Raw genomic sequence first — 22,040 nt, forward strand, 5'->3', positions numbered from 1 at the left:
CTCCCCAGAGTCACTTCAGGACCTTGCTTTCCTCCATCCTTCAAGGTTCTCTGTGCAAGAGGGCTGGGGGATAAGGGACACTGAGCAATGTCAGAGGGTGGAGAGACATGACGTGCCTTGTGGGCTTTGGTCTGTGGCCATCTTTCTTCCCATAAGATGATGATAATAGCCAAGCATTGTTCCAACCTTTCGGCATATTGGCTTATTTAATGTTCGTGACAACTCTGTGAGGCAGGTACGTGAGGAAGCTGCCGCACACACACAGATGAACTCACTTCCTAGTCAGTCTGGCTCCAGAGTCCTTGTTTGTTGGTTTATTGTCAACTTAAAAAAAATGTTTATTTATTTTTGAAAGAGAGAGTAGGGGAAGGGCAGAGAGAGAGGGAGACAGAGGATCCGAAGCAAGTTCCAAGTTCTGAGCTGTCAGGACATAGCCCAATGTGAGGGCTCAAACCCACAAACTGTGAGATCATGACCTGAGCCAAAGTTGGACCCTTAAGCAACTGAGCCACCCAGGTACTTCTTATTGTCAACCTTTATATTAAGGTTTTCAGACTTTCAAAAGTGGAGATAGTCATCAAAGAATGGTCCACCCATCACTGAGCTTCAACAATCGCCACTGTGAGGCTAGCCTCATTTCATGTATATACCCCCAATCCCAACCAATAAGTTTTCTTTCTTTCTTTCTTTCTTTCTTTAAATTAATCAGTTAATTAATTAATTTTTAAATTTACATCCAAGTTATGGGGCACCTGGGTGGCTCANCTTACATCCAAGTTAGATAGCAGACAATGAAACAATGATTTCTGGAGTAGATTCCTTAATGCCACTCACCCATTTAGCCCATCCCCCCTCCCTCAACCCCTCCAACAACCCTCTGTTTGCTCTCTGTATTTAAGTCTCTTATGTTTTGCTCCCCTCCCTGTTTTTATATTATTTTTGCTTCCGTTCCCTTATGTCCATCTGTTTTGTATCCTAAAGTCCTCATATGAGTGAAGTCATGTGATATTTGTCTTTCTCTGACTGACTAATTTTGCTTAGCATAATATCCTCTAGTTTCATATCCATGTAGTTACAAATGGTAAGATTCATTCTTTTTGATTGCCAAGTAATACTCCATTGTGTGCGCATGTGTGTGTGTGTGTGTGTGTGTGTGTGTGTGTATACCACATCTACTTTATCCATTCATCTGTTGATGGATGTTTGGGCTCTTTCCGTACTTTGGCTATTGTCGATAGTGCTGCTATAAACATTGGGGTGCATGTGCCCCTTTGAAACAGCACACCTGTATCCCTTGGATGAATACCTAGTAGTGCAATTGCTGGGTCATAGGGTAGTTCTATTTTTAATTTTTTGAGGAACCTCCATAGTGTTTTCCAGAGTGGCTGCACCAATTTCTTCAGAATAATTTTAGATTTATGGAAGTCAAAAAGAATAGAATTCCGGTATAACCCTCACCTCGTTTCCCCTAATGTTATCATCTCATGGTACAGTTGACACTGACCATGGCACAGTTGTCAAAACTGAGAAACCAATGTTGGAACATTACTATTTTTTTATTTGTCTTCAGTTTAGAGTGATTTCCTTTATTTTTAAAAATTTTTTGATGTTTGTTTATTTTTGAGAGAGAGAGCATGCTCGTGTATGAGTGGGGAAGGGGCAGAGAGAGAGGGAGACACAGAATCTGAAGCAGGCTCCAGGCTCTGAGCTGTCAGCACGGAGCTGATGTGGGGCTCATGAACTGTGAGATCGTGACCTGAGCAGAGGTCAAATGCTTAACCAACTGAGCCACCAAGGCGCCCCTGAATGATTTCCTTTCAAACACAAAGCTCTACTCTTTCTTACATGTGCTAGAGACCTGTTTGCTATACCTAAGGCAAATTATATGGTTAATTTTTTTTATAGTTTATTGTCAAGTTGGTTTCCATATAACATCCAATGCTCATCCCAACAAGTGCCCTCCCCCCTGCCCATCACCCATTTCCCCCTCTTCTCCACCCCCATCAGCCCTCAGTTTGTTCTCAGTATTTAAGAGTCTCTTATGGTTTGCCTCCCTCCCTCTCCTTAACTATTTTTTTCCCCTTCCCCTCCCCCGGGGTCCTCTGTTAAGTTTCTCCAGAACATTACTAGTTACTCTACTCCCAGACTTTATTGGATCTCGCTATTTTTTTACACTAATATTCCAGTTTCTGTTCCAGGATCCCATCCAGGACCCCACATTACATTTCCTTTTCATGGCTCCTTAGCTCTGGTCTATGAGAGCTTCTCAGACTTCCCTTGTTTTTGATGACCTTGGCAGTTTTGAGGAGTACTGATCAGGTATATTGTAGAATATCTCTCAATTTGGATTTGTCTGGTGTCTCTCATGGCTAGACTGGAGTTATGCATTTTGGAGGAAGAATATCACAGAGGTGAAGTGCCTTCTTTCTCACATGGTATCAGAGGGTTTTTAACATAACTACAATACCATTAACACACCTCAAATAATTATTTCTTAATATTTTCAGACCAGTTACTATTTGTCTTAGTCTGGGCTTTTATAAGAAAATACCATAGATCAGGTAGCATACAAACAATAGAAATTTACTTTTCACTATTCTGGAAGCTGTGAGTTCAAGATCAAGGTACTGGCAAACTCTGACAAAAGCCTGTTTTGTAGTTCATAGGTAGCACCTTGTAGTTATAGCATTGCATGATACAAGGGTAGAAAGATCTTTCTGGGATCTCTTTTATAAGGGCACTAATCCATTCATGCCTTCATTTCCTCAGTATCTCCCAAAGGCCCCACCACCTAATACCAAACTTAACCTCACACTGGAGGTTAAGATTCGACATCTGACTTTGGGGGGGACACAACATTGTACTACTCACATTTCCGTGATTATCACATCATTTTTTATTTTTATTTGTTTATTTTTATTTTATTTATTTTATTTTCTTAATTAAATTTTTTTTTATTTCTAGGAGAGAGAGACAGCGTGAGCAGGGGAGGGTCAGAGAGAGAGGGAGACACAGACTCTGAAACAGGCTCCAGGCTCTGAGCTGGCAGTCAGCACAGAGCCCGACGCGGGGCTCGAACCCATGAACCATGAGATCATGACCTAAGCGAAAGTCGGACGCCCCAATCACATCTTTTTTTAAATAACTGTTTTGTTTGAGTCAGCAACCCAAAAGCCCACACATTATATTTGACTGATAAGCCTCTTCTAATCTATTGGTTCTCCTTCACTTGTTTTTTTTTTCCTATTTGTTGAAGAAACTGGATTGTTTGTCTTGTCGAGTCCCTCATTCTGCATATGACTGATGGCAGATCTGTGGTATTACTTAACATGTTTTTCTGTCCCCTGTTGTTGCTATAAACTTGAACTCCATGCTTTAACCACTGCCCCATATTGCCTAGTGAAGGGGAGAAAGATAATAGGACAGCACCTGGGAAAGCTCTGTGGCCTGACTGTGCTCTCTTTCCTCCTTCTTTTCTGCCCATTTCCTTTTCTGAACTTGCTTTTTTTTCTCTTCTTCGGGCCCAGACACCATTTTGGCAAGTCAGGTTCTAGGGCAGGGAGCTAACAGATGTGCTTCTTCCCATTTGTGTTTCAGTCTACACAGAAATAAGTTGTGTTTTGTTTTTAAAGTTCCTTTTTACTCTTCCTTTGCCTGAGTCATTCACCTAGCTGACTGGGGGTGTGAGTGTGCTGTGTTTGTGCATGGGAAATCCAGAAATCAACTGAGGCAGCAGAGCAGATGGGTTGCACGAGGCTCCCTCAGGGAAGGAGGAGCTGGCTGGACAGGAAAGTGCACTCTTCACATCTAGGAAGAAAGCTGTGAGTGGGCCGAGAGTTGGAAGGCAGTAGGGAGATTTCTTACAGAGTTTGCCTGAACTCAATTTCCGGGATGAAAATGCCTTGCAGGTGGTTATGTTTTAATCATTTACATCCTCTAGGCTGGAGAGTGACTGTTTCCAAGGCTGGTCTTGGAGCTGGTTTGTGCTGTGGACAACGTCAACACCTTCTAGTCCAGTGGCTCTCAATCGCTGCTGCACCTTTGAACCACCCCTGGGCAGGGTTTTAAATGGATACCAAAGCCTGGAGCCCACCCTAGCCAATAATAGCATTTGAATCCCTGAGTGGAAGACCTTGTTTGGGGATACCCAGGCGTTTGATTGTGCAGCCTGCCTGAGGACTGCTGAGCTGGCTCAGGCTTTTTGCCATTGGGCTATAGTTTTGGTGCATATTTTATTCCTGATCTGGAAGAGCCCTGACTTAGAGGTCTGGGTATAGAAGGGCTGTCAGTTTCCTTCAGGCCAGGACCTTCAGCTGCTGCACCCTAGCCCCCTCTCCCAGGAGGTGTAGAGGTGAGACCGTCTGTGGTCTGTGCCGCAGGCCCTGCTGAGAGTGAGATGACTCACCTTTGCTGGGAAGGGAAAGAGAAGGAATCACTGGGCTGACTCATTCTTCCACTAAAGAAAAAGGAAAGGAAAAACATCCATGATTGATTGGGTAAAGATGGGGGCTGAATTTCGGAGGGGAGAGGAAGGCCATACGTTTAAAACTTTTTTTAAAATTTTTTATAGTTTATTTATTTTTGAGAGAGAGAGATAGAGCACGAGTGGGGGAGGGGCAGAGAGAGAGGAAGACAGAATCTGAAACAGGCTCCAGGCTGTCAGCACAGAGCCTGATGCGGGCTTGAACCCACAAACCATGAGATCTGACCTGAGCTGAAGTCAGACGCTTAACCAACTGAGCCACCCAGGCACCCCTAAAACATTTGAGAAAATAAAAAGTAACTCAGACTGAGAAAGTAAAACCTTTGTTGCCATTTTTCAGTCTGGGAGGACAGACATATACGCCCCCTCTCTACAGAGAATGTGTTTCTCACAAGGACTTGTGGCAGCTACAAAGTTTCCAAATGACTTACGTCTTTGAGTAACTGCTGTTCCATATTCACTGAGAAATCACATTCTCCAAGATCATAGATTCCCAGAAACTTTGTTGTTTAAAATTGTATCAGTAGGAATGAAATATCCACCTATTGATAGGTGGGTCTAAGTCACTTTGACTCATGGAACTAACCCAAGTGCAGCAGTTTCTGGACGTAACATTCCACATTCATCTTAATTTTACAGTTTCTAAGGAAATAAGATCCTGTGCCCATTTCTCAGTCTAGACCTAGATGGACCCCTTATCTCATAGCTGTGCTTTGCTTTGAGCTTATTGAAGCACCACGTCATTTAAAGTTTTCTCTACCTTTCCCCAGAATTCTGTACTAACTCCATTTCTGCCTTTGTTTGCTGACGTGCCTCATCGTTTCTCTGCTGTGTGGCCTCCATCATCGCAGTGAGTCAGTAGACGTGACTTTGTCAGACTGCATGTTTGTCCCTGGGGGTCATAGGCTGACTGGATTAGTACATTAACACCCGTGCCTAGCATTTATAACTCACAACCCCTTTCTTGAATCTTAGGCCTATATTTGCAGTATTTATTGAAATGCTACATCTGGGAGACCCTTTAAGTATTTCAAACTCTCATGACCAATACAGAACTTTTATCTTCCCTTCCACTAAGGTCCGTATGCTTCTTGTTTTCTTTGTCCTGGTTAGTAAGCACTAGTATCTAACTAGAAATCAAGGCATTATCCATATTGTGTTCTTCCTCCATGTTCTGTTCTGCCAGTCAGTCAGTCCCTTGTTCTATCCCAGGACCCGGCACAGTGCTGGGTGCATAGTAGGTCCTGAGTAGCTATTTGGTGAATGAATGAATAAAACCACAAGTCTGGTAGTTGCTTCTCTTTTAATTTTTAAAATTTTCTACTAGGTGATAAGATTGTTTAGGGCTTGGGATGGATCTTTATGTCTGTTTGCCTTGCACTTCTCAGCTGAGCTATTTGCACATAGTAGGTATTTGATGTATATAGATCGAGTAAATATATTCCCCAGGTAACTAAAGTGATTATTTTTTCAAATTTAATTTTATTTATTTTGAAAGAAAGAGAGAGAGAGAACAAGAGAGAACACACAGGAGAAGGGCAGAGAGCAGAGAGAGAGCGCGAGAGAGAATCCCAAGCAGTCTCCATGTTGCCAGCCCAATTTGGAGTTTGATCCCACAACCATGAGATCAGACCTGAGCTGAAACCAAGAGTCGAATGCTCAACCGACTGAGCCACCCAGGTTCCCCTACAGTGATTATCTATCAGAGCATTCCAGTCAAACCCTATCTGTTCTTGGCCTTGCCCTCTTTTTTCTGAAATGTCTTTTATCACACTTCAATCCCTCCTTTGAGTGACAGTGGTGCAGTTTCTGACTCTGGCCTTTGTGCGTCAGAGCCCTTGCCGATACCCTTCTTTGCTTGGTAAGGTCGTCCATCCACCCATCCCAGAGCCTCTGGGAAACCTCCTTGCTCACGAGGAAGAAATCATCTGTGTGCCCACTGTACTTTATAATGCTTCATTTAAGCTCTGGTCACAGTATTTTGTATTCATTTGTTTACTTGTGTTTTTTGATGGACTCGGCTCCTTGAGTGCTTACTCACTGTGGCGATCCCTGCGCCCAGCTCGGAAGAGGGTGTACATATCTGTGGAGCAAAATGTTTTTCCTGGGACTCTCTCTTAGTGGCAGTGGTGGAGAGTGACACAGGGGGCCAGCAGGGTTAGGACAGGATGAAGACAGTGCCAGACCACAGGGCAGTCAGAAGCTAGAAGTCTCCACTGGACCATCGTCAAGGGGTTGCTTCACTCTGGCTATTCTTCCAGGCTCTCACCTCTGCCCCTGCTGCTCCTCCTCCTTCCTTGGGCCACCAAGTGCTATACAGTTGTCCCTTTCAGGTCCTACTCTCCCTTCAGAGCCCTGCCTGGGCTCCATCCCCTCCAGGCATCCTCCAGGCTGTAGACTGCTCACCTGCCCACTCATTCATTCTTGTGACAGGTGTGTGTTGCTGGAGCCCCTTCTAGGTGTGAATCAGGAGACCAGGAGCCAAGGAGGATGAGGACGTGGAAAGAACAGCCAACAGCCCACCTCCTTCAGGAGCTTATAATCAAGTAATATATTAGATAGTATTTTAAATTAAATATATGTTTTTATTTTTTAAGTTTATTTATTTTGAGAGCTACAGAAACAGCATGAATGGAGGAGAAGCAGAAAGAGAGAGAGAGAGAGAGAGAGAGAGAGAATCCCAAGCAGGCTCTGAATTGCCAGCACAGATTCAGAGCTCGAACTCATGAAACCAAGAGATGGTGGCCTGAGCCAAAACCGAGAGTCAGATGCTTAACCAACTGAACCACCCAGGCGCCCCTAAATTAAATATATATTTTAAAAATAGAATATTACTTTCATATATTATACATAGTACTGATCATTTTTTTCATTTTAAAAAGAAATAAAAACCATCCATCTTCCTATTACCTGAGTCAATCTCTGTTAACGTTTTAATATATTTTCATCTAACTTAAAACAAAATAATTTTTTAGTTTTTATTTTGAAATAGTTTGCCTTACAGAAAGGTTGCATTAAGAATATAGAACTTTCAGGGGCACCTGGGTGGCTCAGTCAGTTGAGCTTCTGACTTTGGCTCAGGTCATGATCTCACAGTTTGCGGGTTTGAGCCCCACGTCGGGCTCTGTGCTGACAGCTCAGAGCCTGGAACCTGCTTCGAATTCTGTGTTGCCCTCTGTTTCTGCCCCTCTGCTTCTCATGCTCTGACTCTCTTTCCTCTCAAAAATAAATAAACATTAAAAACAAAAGAACTTTCCTATACCCTTTGCCTAGATCCACCAGTTTTTAACAGTTTGCCATACTTCCTTTATTATTCTTTTTATCTACAGGTGATCATAAAGTCTGGAAGCACAGCAAATATACATGGCATCACCAAGGACATTTTCAGTCTGTGAAGAAAATAAAAGTGTCTCCATTTGCAGATTGTATTGCCACCCTCTCTATTTACACGTTATTGTTTCTCAGCCATTTGAGAGTAGCTTATATTCATTTATCTCGCTACTACTTTATGTATCATAAAAATGAGGACAGTCTCTTACATTTCTGTCTTAGTCCATTCAGCCTGCTGTAAGAAAAATACCATAGACTGAGTGGCTTATAAACATCAGAAATTAGTGCCTCACAGTTCTGGAGGCTGGAAGTCTCACCTCAAGGCACTGGCAGATTTGTCATCTGGTGACAGCTTGAGCCCTGGTGTTCTTCCATGGCAGAGGGGTAGGGGCCCCCTTGGGGTCTCTTTTATTTTTTAAAACTTGTTTTAATGTTTATTTATTTTTGAGAGAGAGAGAGAGAGAATAAGAAGGGGAGGAGCAGAGAGAGAGAGGGAGACACAGAATCTGAAACAGGCTCCAGGCTCCGAGCTGTCAGCACAGAGCCCGATGCGAGGCTTGAACCCACAAACTGTGAGATCATGACCTGAGTAGAAGTCTGACGCTTAACTGACTGAGCCAAGGAATCTTTTTTTATAAGAGCACTAATGTCATTCATGTCAAAAGGCCCCACCTCAAAATACCATCCCATTGGGTGTTAGGTTAACATGTGAATTAGGGGAGAGGCACAGACATCCAGTGTCTAGCAATAACCTTAATTATAGTTATTACATTTAGAATTTAAGATGGATATAATACTTTTATTAATCTATGATCCCTGTGCCAATTTTGTCAGTTCTCTCAGTAATGTCCTTGAGAGCATCTTTCTGTGATTCAGTACAGAATCACATATAACATTTAGTTGTCTTGTCTCTTCAGTGTCCTTTCATGTAGACCAGGTCTTGAGCCTTTCTTTGTCTTTATGACATTGACATCTTTGATGAGCAAGGCTGATTATGCTTCTCAACTTGTTTGTCCGATGTTTCCTCATGATTAGATTCAGTCCCTCCAGAACACTATTTGAATGACGCTGTATACTTCTCAGGGTATCACATCTGGAGGCACACAATGGCCATCTGCCCCTCATTGGTCCCTTTAACATGTCCACTGTTTTGTGGGCTGGCACTTCATTACTTTCTGACACAATAAGCTGTTCATCTTGTTCCTTCCCTTCCCCAGCCCTGGAATCAGCCACTTCTGTAAGGAACCCTGGCTCATTTGAATAGATCGGGGTTGGGATGTCTTTCTGTCTGTTTCCCCTTACTGTCTAACCAGCTCTATTTATCTCCTTGATTTTTTTTCTTCTTAAAGTTTATTTATTTACTTAGAAAAAGCACGTGAGTAGGAGAGGACAGAGAGAGAGAGAGACAGAGAGAGAGAGACAGAGAGAGAGGGACAATCCCAAACAGGCTCCACGCTGTCAGCACAGAGCCCGACGCGGGGCTCTATTTCATGAACTGTGAGCTCATGACCTGAGTAGAAATCAAGAGTCAGATCCTTATCTGATGGAGCCATCAAGATGCCCCCATCTCCTTATTTTTTTTTTTAAAGTTGGAATTATCCTGTTTGTATGCATTCTACAAAATCATAAGCCTATTTTCATGTCATAAATGTCTGAAAACATTTTAAATGTTCCATCATATGAGTGGACCATTATTTGCTTAACCACCCACCTTTATAAATAATGCAGCGGTGACCATCCTCAGCATTTATGTCTGACCGCACCTCGGAACATCTCTGAGTGTTTCCTGAGACTAAATACTTAGAGGGGAGATTTTGCCAGGACAGCATTATGTATAAGTGGGGGAAATGGTTCAGGCCTTTTGAGTTATAAGAGGTCCGAGAAGCAACCCTTTTAGTTAGGAGGAGTGCCGAAGTTTGATCTGGTCTGTGAACGGCAGCAGCACCTCAATGGGGCTGGATGTAGGAGGTGGAGAGGGTGCTCCATGCCGGGGGGGGGGGGGGTCATGGCGAGCAGAGAGATGGAGGCAGCATGGGGACTGGTGTGCACAGGGAACTTTCAGGGGACCTTTGCAGGGTCTTTATTGGGAAGGGAAAGCAGCAGAGGTGGCTATAGGATCTGATGTCCTAATGAACAAGGGGAGGGAGGGGCTGTGGAGGCTTCTGCTTCCTTCACCATGCAGAGGATGGTGCTGGGAGAGCAGTGGGGCTCCAGGGCAGATTTGGGGTAGAGCCCGGAGTTTAGTGAGGCATGAACCCGCAGGGTTTGCCGCTTCCCCTTTGTCCTCCATCTTGGCATCCTCCCACCTCCCCTTGAGCTTGGCTTTTTCCCTAGGGCAGAGGGCCCAGTAGCAGTGGTGCCTGGTTTCCTTTCATTGTGCACTAGTGCCTGTGGCCTGCTTTGCACAAAGCCCTGCTTTTCTGGGGCCTCTGCTCTGGGGTGAGGCCAGGGCAGGCAGGCTCCTATCCTGGGCCTCACAGCAGCTCCAGAGCTATGGGTACAAGAAGGTAGGAGGGGAGAGGGCTGGGCACTGTCATGCTTGAGCTTCGCCTGTGGGGAGCTTTCCCCTGGGGACAGAGCCTGAGCTGGACCTTGAAGGGGGACCCTCCCTCTCTGGAGATGACCAGAGGGAGGCAGGGAGGCTGTGGGGGACAGGGAGCGCCGGGAGGAGGCTTCGCCCGGGCCTCACCTTTAGCCTGTATGTTCATGGGTGCTTGGGAGCTATGGGAAGCTGGGAGTGGATCTCCGGGAATTCAGGAAGTGGAAGGAAAATGTGAGGCACTTTGAAGAGCAGCTGGGACAGTCACCGAGTGTCTTTTTTTTTTTTCTAATATTTTATTTATTTTTGAGAGAGAGAGAGAGACAGCATGAGCAGGGGAGGGTCAGAGAGAGAAGGAGACACAGAATCTGAAGCCGGCTCCAGACTCTGAGCTAGCTGTCAGCACAGAGCCCAATGCGGGGCTCAAACCCACGAACTGTGAGATCATGACCTGAGCCGAAGTCGGACGCTTAACCAACTGAGCCACCCAGGCGCCCCAACTGAGGGTCTTAATGAGTGGTCTTTATGGGTTGACTTTAGAAAGCCTTCAGACCCAGGAGGCCCTCAGGTCATCGAGAAGCAAGGTCTCATTGGCACTCATCACAGGGGAGTCCTGGGGACGGTGGGACCAATAATAAGTGTAGGCTGCGGGGCATGGTCCATGGGCACTAGAGGCTGATTGACAGCAGCTGACCTGCTCTCCTCTCCCACCTCCTTCCCCAGACATCCTTCTACGGCCGCTTCAGGCACTTCTTGGATATCATTGATCCTCGCACACTCTTTGTCACTGAGGTAAGTCCTGGGTGTCACTCTCAGTAGAGGCCCCTGGTCCCTTTAGAAGATCCATGGGTCAACTGCGTGTATGCTTTATACACATTGTCTCATTCCGTTTGCATCTTATGACGTCCCTTCAAGGTAGTTATATCGCATCATTATTACTTCGAACTCTAATAAAGTTATTACCCAGCACATGTATGACATGCTCATTAGAAAAGATCACATGGCATAGGTATGTTTAAATGAGAAAGTATCCTTTATATACTCTCCCTACCCAGTTCCCTCCTGCTCTGGGTAATGTTAGGTTTGTTAAGGTATAGTTTACCATTCTGAATTTCGACAAACATATTCAGTCATGTATCCACCATCAGCATGAAGCTGTAGAACACGCCCGTGTTTGCTCATGCCCGTTTATAAAGTTGATCTCTCTTGTTCCTGCCAGCCTCTGGCAACCACTCGCCTGTTTTCTGTCCATATTGTCTTCCTGTTTTAAATGCCATATGAATGGAATACTACAGCACGTAGCCTTGTGTGTCTGGCTTCTTTTCCTTAGTGTAATGTTTTTGAGATTCATCCATGTTGCTGCTTGTATCATTGGTTCATGACTCCTTATTGCTGAGTAGTATTCCACTGAGAGGATGTTCCAGAATGTGTGTATCCATCCACTTGTTGATGAACACTTGGGCTGTTTCCACTTCAGAGCTATTGTAAATAAAATGCTATGAGCATTCTTTGTGTGGACGTATGTTTTCATTTCTCTTGAGTAAGTAACTAGGAATGGGTCGCTTGTTCATACGGTAAGTGTGGTCAGTGTATGGTTAGCTTCATAGGAAGCTGCCAAACCATTGTTGAGAGTGGCTCTGCATTTAACATCCCATCGCAATGTTCCAGCTGCTCCACACCCTCACCAACATGTGGTATCGTCACATTTAAATTTATTGCCAAGTCTATTTCAGCCATCATGAGAAGTATGTCTTTATAGCCTTTTTATGTGTGTAGCAATGCATGCACACATATAAAAAAGTAAATATTTATTAAGCCCTTACTGTGAACAGGGCAGTGTTTTGATCAACTCAAAACATCCCTATGAGGTAGATGTTATTCTAAGTTCCATTTTACAGATGAGGAAACAGACAGAAGTTAAATCTCATGCACATGGTGCTGGCCAGTGGTGGAGCCAGTGTATGAACCCAGGTAAGCTTGTCTCTGGAACCGCTATTCTTAGACAGTTCACGCCTCGTCCAGGTAATGATCCCAAGATTACTCAGCGGGCAGAAGGCTCGGGCTCCCGCGCTGGGGCCCCCATATACTCCGAGGAAGGTCTTGAGCCTTTGAGTTGGCTCACCGAGTAGCCAGCACTTCTCCGCACATCTTCTCTCGAACATTGATTGGTTTGCTTTTGCCCTGGAGTTGATCCCTCTGGGAGGTCAAAGCCATGATGGAAAGAAGCACAAGGGCTTGTGGGCACCTGGGCTTAGAACCATCCCCAGTGGGGAATGCAGCCCAGTAACATGAAATGTGGGAATTACCCTGATGTGGTTTCCTACGGCATGTCAGTGAGAACAAAGGGCTCCGCTATTTCACTGGCTGACTTTACCTGCCCCTCTGGGTCTACCGCCTCGTAAGCGCAAGGCTTTAGGTTCTGGGCTCTGTCTGGATTCTCCTGAGGAGTAATCAATGTGGCTACACAAAAATTTGGGAAAGCACCAAGCTAGAGAAACTGCTTACCTCGCCTAGGTGATGTGTCTTTCTAGAAAGCTCCAGAACAGTGCAAAACCAGATACAGTTGTAACATGAATTCTGACAAAAATGCCACCTGCTTGGTGCAGAAGGTCCTAGAGGCCCGTGCTTAACTCGAAGGATAGGGGTGCTAATGATGGGGTTGAGACACAGTGAGAAATGGTGGAGGACGACGGGATGTCAGGAGTACTTCGTGCTCCCCAGATTACCACAAGGAGGCAGGGGCCTTGGGGATGGATGGGTGCCTGCAGGGCAGCATGACAGCTGTGCCAGGGGACTCACCCCTCCTTCCTCTCCTGTCCCCCCTCTTCTCACTCCCAGACCATTTCATTTCCCACTCTCCTCCTGGTACCACATGTCTCTTGCATTTTGAAAGGCCCCAATATTCCTGTACCTCACTAAACCATTTTTGACCTGTTTCCCCTATCAGCAATTGACACGTCAAAGCAACCTAACTATTTACTGACTAGAAAATAACCAATACAACAGTAATTTTGGAACAGTTTTCAAAATTCACATGTCCCCCTCCCCTCATCAAAGATTCTGAAAGGCTTCCCAGAAAGACCCACACCTCCTGGATCTCCCCTGCACCTTGGGTCGGGACTATTTCCGGCACCACATGCTGGCCTTTTGGAAAGCTTTTGCCCAACGAAGATCATCTTCTAAGCCCTAAAAGCTCTGGAAGGGCCATGAGTGGGGTCTCCAGGCCTTCACTGGCTCTAGTGCAGGCAGGTTGCTTAGCAAAGCCATCTGCATGGAAGCAAGAAGTTAGAAGCTGAGAGGAGAGTCTCTTACCTGATGTTCTCCCCCATGAACTGTAGCACAGCCAGGAGGGCCACACTCCCCTCTGCCAGGCTCAGTCCACAGACCATGGTTCATGGTACAGAGCACTATTTCTCTCCCAGACCCTTGGCCAGTGTTCTGGGAGCAAGTATGGTGTGGTAACCACCCAGCTGGAAGAGATCCAGACAGGTCTGCTTGCCTTTGAGGGTAATAGGTTTGTGGAGACATGAGGAGGTGGTTCTGGAAGCCAGAGGTTCTTCAGGTAGAAAGATCCTGGGCCATGTGAGCCATCTGGTGACCTGGTTCTGAGAGGCATTAGCTGAGTCTATGGAAAGACTCCTCTTGAGAGAATTTTGCAGCGATTTGTTTGACATTTATAACTGACCACGCTTGTAGAAGATTCCAACCCTTATATGTGTGATGAGGCAGAGGAAATTTTATTCACCATAGTTTCTCTTAGGAAGAAGGCTGTCTTTGTCATAAGAATTTCTTAAACAAGGCTTCAGAGGAGGAAGGCGTTGGTCTGCTTGACAGAGGGGGAAGAATTGTGCTTCTTGATCATGCTTAGAGAGAGAGAAGGAAGAAGAGGGTGAAACAGTGGGAAGGGGAGCGAGCATCCAGATGAGCTGAGAGGCCAGTGGCTGGGGCTCTCTTGTGACTGGTCAGGCCCACTGAGTTGTGAAATTTGTTGACATGGTGCACTTTTGTCCCCTCTGCCCATTCCTGGGAAGTTGTCAGTGAAGTCTGCCTGGTTTGTGAAATCTCTGCAAGAGTAGATTCTTTGGGGGGATCTTGAGGGGCTATGAGTCTCTGGTCAGGGTGCAGTGTGTATGGGATCAGACCCGAGGAAGCAAACCACCAGGAGTTGGCAGAACCCCCACCACTGGCTTTCCACCGAGGTCATGGAATGAGACCTAGACCTCTAAGGGCAAGGTTGTACCAGCTGACACTGAACTTCCTTTTATTTATTTATTTTTTTTTTTAAGTTTATTTATTTATTTTTAAGAGAGACACAGAGAATGTAGGCGGAGGACAGAGGATCCAAAGCAGGCTCTATGCTGACAGCAGAGAGCCCGATGCAGGGCTCGAACCCACGAACTGTGAGATCATGACCCGAGCCAAAATCAGGCACTTAACTGACTGAGCCACCCAGGCGCCCCTGAAGTTACTTTTAACTTTGGACTGAAGATGAAAGGAATTTGCTGTTCTGAATTCAATAATTATTAAAGGGAATCAATGGTTGACAGATTATCATCCCGAAGGGCAGAGAAAACTATCTGCAATAGTGTTAATAACACAGACTCAGGATTAGTGTAGTAATCTGAAACTGTTTGGGGTGTATTGTAGGACAGAATAGATAAGAAATTATATTGATGTTGGGAACCAGGGTTCTCACCGTGGAAGTAGGAAGGCACAAATCTGGAGCAGGGGAAAGGACAAAGAACTACTTGATGTTGTACTGAATTGGAGGTATGGATATAAACTCATGACTTAATACACATACACATTGTGTTTATATTTCCCGGTTTCCTGGCTCTTTTCAATGAAAGAGCCTAGAAGCAATGACATCTGGTCATAAACACATTTAGCACTCAGATCTTGGTTTCTAAATCCCAATACCCACTGACAGAAACTGGGGCTTCTTGGAGAGGTGGTCAAATCTATATCTGGGGCAAGAGGAACTGCAACAGAATATGGGAGGGTGCCCAAAGAATGAAGACACAGGAACTGGCTTGAAGGGAAACCCACCAGTCACATTTGGGAGAATTTGAATGTTAAGAAGAATACAATAGGTTATAACATATTGAAGAATGATAATAATAGTGGTGATAATAAATGCAGGGGTCAATAATGGCAACAGGAAGGAGGAGGAGAAATCCATCAGTCCACAGTCCACTAGAAGTGTGGGAGAGGGAAGCTCATCTTCACAGAAGAATGTCAGCTGATAAATGTAGCAGGAAATAGCCATTGTGTAACCCTCCATGAAATAACTGCCTCTGACCAGGATCTCTTATGGATACTGCTTGCATAGAGTAATGAGTTGTAGGGAAACAGGATATCCAGATGTTTGCAAGTGAGTCTCGCCCCGAAGATTTGTTAGCAGAGGGGAAAAGTTATCTTTACTGTGAAGAGCTTGGAGGACACCCCTTTAACCAGATGGCCAAACTTAACTTCACTAGCCATGAAAAAACTGACATTATGTGCCTTCTGATGTGATATGATTCTGGTAGTAATCCCTAAATACTGGAATATGTGAAAGTCTAAAGAAGAAAATAAAAACAGCCCATAATCCCGCCTGCCAGAAATAATCACCATTGACATTTTGGTATATGCATATGTACAAAATTAGGATGATTTATATAATATGTGTGTGTGTATATATATATCTTTATATAGAATATGTATAGAGGGAATCATATATGATAAATATGTTTACATAATATGTATGTATACATAATATATACTCTTTTTTCCATGCAGTATATCATGGACATTTTTTCTTGTTATTAAATGTATTTCAAAATATATTTCATGACCACATAGTAATCCATTTTGTGATTATTCTATAATGCACTTAATAGTTTTCTCTATCGTTGACCACTTGGATGGTTTCAAGTCTTTTGCCATTATAAGTAATACTGTAACAAATACCCATGTACATAAACCTCCCCATATTTCTCTTTATTTTCTTTGGATAAATTCCTACAAGTGGAATTTCTGAAAGACTTTTTTAATGTTTTTCAAAAATTTTTATTTATTTTGAGAGAGAGAGTGTGTGTGAGGGGGAGAGGGGCAGAGAGAGAGGGAGAGCGAATCCTAAGCAGGCCTTGCACTGCCAGCACAGAGCCTGACACGGGGCTCAATCTCACGAACTGTGAGATCGTGACCTGAGCCAAAATTAGGAGTTGAATGCTTAATTGACTGAGCCACCCAGGCACCCCTCTGAATGGAAGACATTTTAAGGCTTTTCATATATATTGCCAAATTGCCCTGTAGTTGATACCAAGCGGTACCAAGATTATATCAATTTACAAGTCCCAATAATAGTGAGTTTGGAGGTCCATTTATTTGTTAGTTTTATCAACTACTTTTTAATTATAATATTTCTCTACACTTTAATAAAAAATCAGTATAATTAATATACAGCATTATATTAGTTTCAGGTGTACAATATAGTAATTCAACAATTCTGAGTATTACTTAGTGCTCATCATGGTAAGTGTACTCTTAATCCCTTTGTGAATGTCCATTTATTTAAATGCCTTCTAGACAACATCTGATATTCTAATTTTAACATCTTTAATAGAATATTTATTCGAAAATATCCAAATGTCAGTATATTTTTTATTCAATTTTTTAATTGATTATTTATAAAAATGTAAGAGTAAACATAAAGCTTGTTTATCCCTCTTTGGGATTTTTACAGAAACTGAAATAGTGCCTGAATTTATAGCATTATCTTCTACCTAATACAGCTTTGTAAACAGTTATAGTTTTCATCCTGTTTATAAGATCTTTGATAGCTTCCTAGTGACAACTTACTATTTTGTTTAAATTCAAGTTCGTTAACATATAGAGGAATAATGATTTCAGGAGTAGAATTTAGTGATTCATCACTTACGTGTAACACCCAGTGCTCATCCCAACAAGTGCCCTCTAAGGGCCCTTGACCCCTTTAGCCCTTCCTTCCTTCCAACACTCCCTCCAGCAACCCTCAGTTTGTTCTCTGTATTTAACAGCCTCTTATGGTTTGTCTCCCACTCTGTGTTTATATTATTTTTAATCAGTCAGAGAAAGACAAATATCACAATGATTTCACCCACATGTGGAATTTAAGAAACAAAACATGAACATAAGGGAAGGGAACCAAATGTCAGTACCTTTATACACTTTAAGTTCTTGCCTATCTGCATGCATTTTTGGCATACTATTACACTGAACACTTTTTATTTGCTTTTTTCACTCATTTCCAAGTCTTTATAATTAGTTGTTTGTTTGTTTTTAAATGTTTATTTTTGAGAGTGCAAGCAGGGAAGGGGCAGAGAGAGGGGAATGGAGGATCCAAAGTGGGCTGTCAGTCTGACAGCAGCAGCAAGCCTCATGTGGGGCTCAAACTCACAAACCAGTGAGATCATGACCTGAGCTGAAGTCAGATGCTCAACTGACTGAGTCACCCACGTGCCCCTATAATTTTTTAAAATCAAGTTTTAAAGTCTGGTTTTTTAAGATTTTTTTAAAAAGTGTTTATTTATTATTGAGACAGAGAGAAACAGAGCATGAGCAGGAGAGGGGCAGAGAAAGAGGGAGACACAGAATCAGAAGCAGGCTCCAGGCTCTGAGTTGGCTGTCAACACAGAGCCCGACGCGGGGCTTGAACCCATGAACTGTGAGATCATGACCTGAGCCGAAGTCGGACGCTTAACTGACTGAGCCACCCAGGCGCCCCTCAAGTTTTAAAGTCTAAATAAGCATCCCTGTTAGACACTTAGATCTAACACCATAGCTGATTTCCTATCTTTTGCTTCTTTCCAAGAAAAATAGCCTCAAACCTATCGCTTTTCACTTCAGCTACATTTATTTTCTAGAATAAATTTCTAAGAATAGGCTATCTAGACTGGAGGCCATGATTGTTTCTAAAGCTCTTGGGTAGCTGGACAGATTTCTCTTCTGAAGGGTTATACTTCCTGTCATGCTGCCAGAATTATATGGGTTTACCTCTCAAGGGCCCCCTGAAGGTGATCAGAGGTCAGCTACAGGGAAAGCAGAGCCTCCTCCTTATGTCCCTGGTTTCCCCTTCCCTTGGGCCTCCCTGAGGATAGCCTGGGGCTGGGGGGAGCCAAGGGCCAATCTTAGCACAGACGTCTTACCCTGGGGGCCCCAGGACTACTGGGAAGGAACAAGGAGGGTATAGGAAGGCTGAGGGAAGACAAGAGAAGGACTCAGGACTCTGTCTCTATATAAGTCATTATCTTCTGCAAGTCCCAGCATTTGGAACCACAGTAAGAATGAGTCAAGCAGTCTTTCTGGTGAGGTGAGAATGCATGGCTCTGCGCTGGGCAAGTGCAAGACTGACCCCTCAGATGAGAACAGTCAGAGACTGAGCAATTAAGGCATGATGTGACATAGCTGCTGCCCCCACCTCCCCCTGCTCCCCCACCAGCCATCCCTGCTCTGTTCTCTCACGCGTACCCCCTTGCCAATTCATTCTCCCCTAGCCCTAGATGCTGGTTTTTGTGGTTTTTCTTCCTTTTTCTTTTCTTTTCTTTTTTTTTTTAAATTTTCAGTTCCGCAAGCTATGGGACTTCCAAACTCTCCACTTTGCCTAAAATACCCATGTTTCAGTGCTTCAGTTTCTCTGTGTTGGGCTGGGTCTGGCTTTGAATGAGAGTAAGGAAGCCTCTTCCTTCTCTTACCTGGGGTGCCCTGCCCCAGTAGGCATCAGCTTTGGGGGGTGCAGGCATTGCTGTGAAATCACTGGGAGATGATCCTACTTTCAGTTACTGTTATGAGGACAGGAGGGTCTTCCATGCTGATGTCTCTTTTTAATGTTTTTATTTATTTTTGAGAGAGAGAGTGAGGGAGGGGCAGAGAGAGACGGGGACAGAGGATCTGAAGCAGGCTCTGCACTGACAGCAGAGAGCCTGATGTGGAGCTCAAACTCACGGATTATGAGATCATGACCTAAGCAGAAGTTGGACGCTTAATGGACTGAGCCACTTAGGTGCCCCGTCCATGCTGATGTCTTGTAGAAATGTCCCAGCACTGGATTGAGGGGATTTGAGGTTCCTAGGTGCCTCCCACACACTCTGTGACCCTGGACATGGAAATGCCCTTCCTTTTTTCTGGCCCTGATTATTTCAGATGGGGTGTTGGTGGCCTAGATGGATCTATGAAAGATATATGCCAAGGGGTATTCTTATCTACATCCTGTGTAAATAGTGCAGTCTCTTGCAATTCTGGGATTCTGTCAAATCAGCATCACCATCAAGGGACTTTGGTCTGTGGCTTTGGAAGTTGGATTCCTAACCCTGACCATACCCTTCACCTCTCCCCCCAGCAACCCCAGTCACTCATTTTTTGTTAAATCCCTCTTACATGTGGCCCCGTGTTAAGAGGGACAGAGGTGAGTGGGTCCTGCGGATCTGCAAAGTACCTAAAACCAGCCCCTTGGTCCCTGCACTGTGCAATCTCTGACAGATAACAGGGACATATGGGTACTTCAGTGGTCAGGGACCTCAGAGAGATGCAGACCCAATAAATGTGCTGACTATTGAGAGGAGAGGGAGAACATTTCTGGCAGATTCATGGAGAAGATGGCTGTGAGCCTGGAAGGATCGATGGGGATGGTCGTAGACTGTTGGGGACCAAGAGTGTCCCGATAAAGCAAACAGTATGGGCAAGACCAGGAGGTGGCAACATGCAGGCACTACCCAGATGGTGGGTTGTCCCTTTACCAGTTGTGGGGGTGAAATATTTCTGAGTGCTACTCATATCCTGGTCAGGTGCTACCACTGCCAACATGTGTTTAATGTATTAAATACTCTTATGATAAATATTGATATCATTTTTGACACCCTCTCTTTTAGCCAGGCAGGGATTACAGTCTGCATTTAGTTTGAGGGTGGGCTATCATACCCTCTGCCAAAAAAGATTAGTTTCCTTTGTTGTTTTTAAAAATTTTTTAAGTTTATTTATTTTGAGAGAGAGAGAGCATGAGCAGGGGAGCGGCAGAGAGAGAGAGAGAGAGAGAGAGAGAGAGAGAGAGAGAGAGAGAATCCCACACTGGCTCTGCACTGTCAGCAGAGCCTGATGCAGAGCCCGAACTCATGAACAGCAAGATCATGACTGGAGCTGAAACCAAGAGTCAGATGCGCAACCAACTGAGTTACCCAGGTGCCCCAAATTTAGTTTTGTTTGTTTTTGATAACTCATTCCCCAGCATTCCTTTTTGGGTCCTTTCCTTCCTGGGTCCCTCTGTCCCCAGTACTGTCNTTGGGGCCAGGCTTCTCCTCTGTTTAAATTCTCTGCCCTGGAGCTGAATTCCCAGGTGCCAGGGTTTCCAGAAGGATCTTCTGGAGACCATGCCCCCATCAAATCCAAGGAGACAACCTCAAGGTGACACCTGGCAGGTTAGCAAGAGGCAGGCAAGCCAATGAGGGAGGCTGGGAAGCAACCCGGGCCGTCCCTCCCCCTGGCCCAGGGCTCTAGAGAAGGGCCTGCAGCCTTACATCTGTCACTCCATGCCTTTGCATTCAGGGCCTGGCTGCCTGTTTGTTCCTGGCTGAAAAGACTTCCTGCAAAGTTCACCCCGCCACGGACCTTCAGCTTTCTCCACCCCTCAAGTGCCCAGAGCTCTTCCGTCAAGCGCACAATGCATGGGAGTGAGAGGAGGGTTTAAAGCAAGGAGACGCTCTTCCCATCCCTCAAGTCTCCTGGATAACAGCCTCCTTCTCTATCGTGAAGAGCCCAGCCCCCAGAACAGGCAGGCCTCAGGGAACTCGGAAGGTCCCCTTTGGCTGTCCCACAGCAGGGCCTGCGGCCCCAGCCCCTCAGCCTCTGACGGAGGGGCCTGGCCGAGGGTTAGGAAGGCCCAGCAACAGCAAAGCATGTTCTAGCTTCTTCCAGTCCTGATTGTCTTCAGGAACTTGGGATTTAGTTCTCCCTCAACCCTTGCCAAGATCAGGGCTCTTTGGAACTTATTCTTGTGGCAGGAGGCCTCTCTTTGATGATGGTGTCAAATGAGATGGAATGTGGCCAGGTTGTTATAGGAACTTGGGAGAATCCCTGGAGTGGGAAAATAATGAGAACACGGGGCCATTCACCATTCAGCACTGGAAAGTAGAGCATTCATTGTCCCATGGCAGAGGCTGTGGCGTGGGAGGAAGCAGGCTCGGGGTGGGGGGCTCGCCCGCATCACTATGAGGCTTGCGGTGTGTTGGGAGCACAGAGCAAGGGCTCGACTGAGCTCCGGCTACAAAGACTGAACTTCCCACTTTCTAGCTGTGTGACCTTAGGCAAGTTGAAACAATCAGCCTGATCCCATTTTGTTGGAAAACAAATGCATTACATCTAGAAGGAGAATCATCCTCACTTTTTTTTTTTCTTAAACCATCCTCACTTCTTCAGTAGTTACCTCAGTGGTATGTTTATGAGTGATTTAAAATGATCTTTTGTGCTTATCTATTTCTTTTCTAACATTTTCTCTAAACAGCATGCATTAATTGGGGCCCCCTGCAATGAAAACCCTCACAAAGCTATCTCTACTTTGGAAACCGGTTCTGGGAAGGGACTCTGGAATCCTGGTGTAGATATACATACATTTGAAACGGGAGGGGAGGTACTTCCCAGCAGTCAGGTTGCTCCTAAGTTAAGAAGTTTCCCTGGCCC

General features: G+C 44.8%; 1 protein-coding gene across 4 annotated transcripts in view; it reads left to right on the plus strand.

Annotated features, from left to right (window-relative positions):
• Positions 1-22,040, plus strand: part of SFXN5 (sideroflexin 5) — a 114,051-nt gene that overhangs the window by 2,854 nt on the left and 89,157 nt on the right. For 3 of the 4 annotated variants that reach the window (XM_077766291.1, XM_077766294.1, XM_077766293.1), the window contains exon 2: positions 11,076-11,144. The exons of the other annotated variant lie outside the window; for it this stretch is intronic. In XM_077766291.1, coding sequence (XP_077622417.1) covers positions 11,076-11,144 — 69 coding nt within the window. The remainder of the gene's footprint in view (positions 1-11,075; positions 11,145-22,040) is intronic. 4 annotated transcript variants of the gene reach the window in all.

This window comes from Crocuta crocuta, unplaced genomic scaffold (genome assembly GCF_008692635.1).
Source record: "Crocuta crocuta isolate KB4526 unplaced genomic scaffold, BGI_CrCroc_1.0 scaffold113, whole genome shotgun sequence".
Lineage (NCBI taxonomy): Eukaryota > Metazoa > Chordata > Mammalia > Carnivora > Hyaenidae > Crocuta > Crocuta crocuta.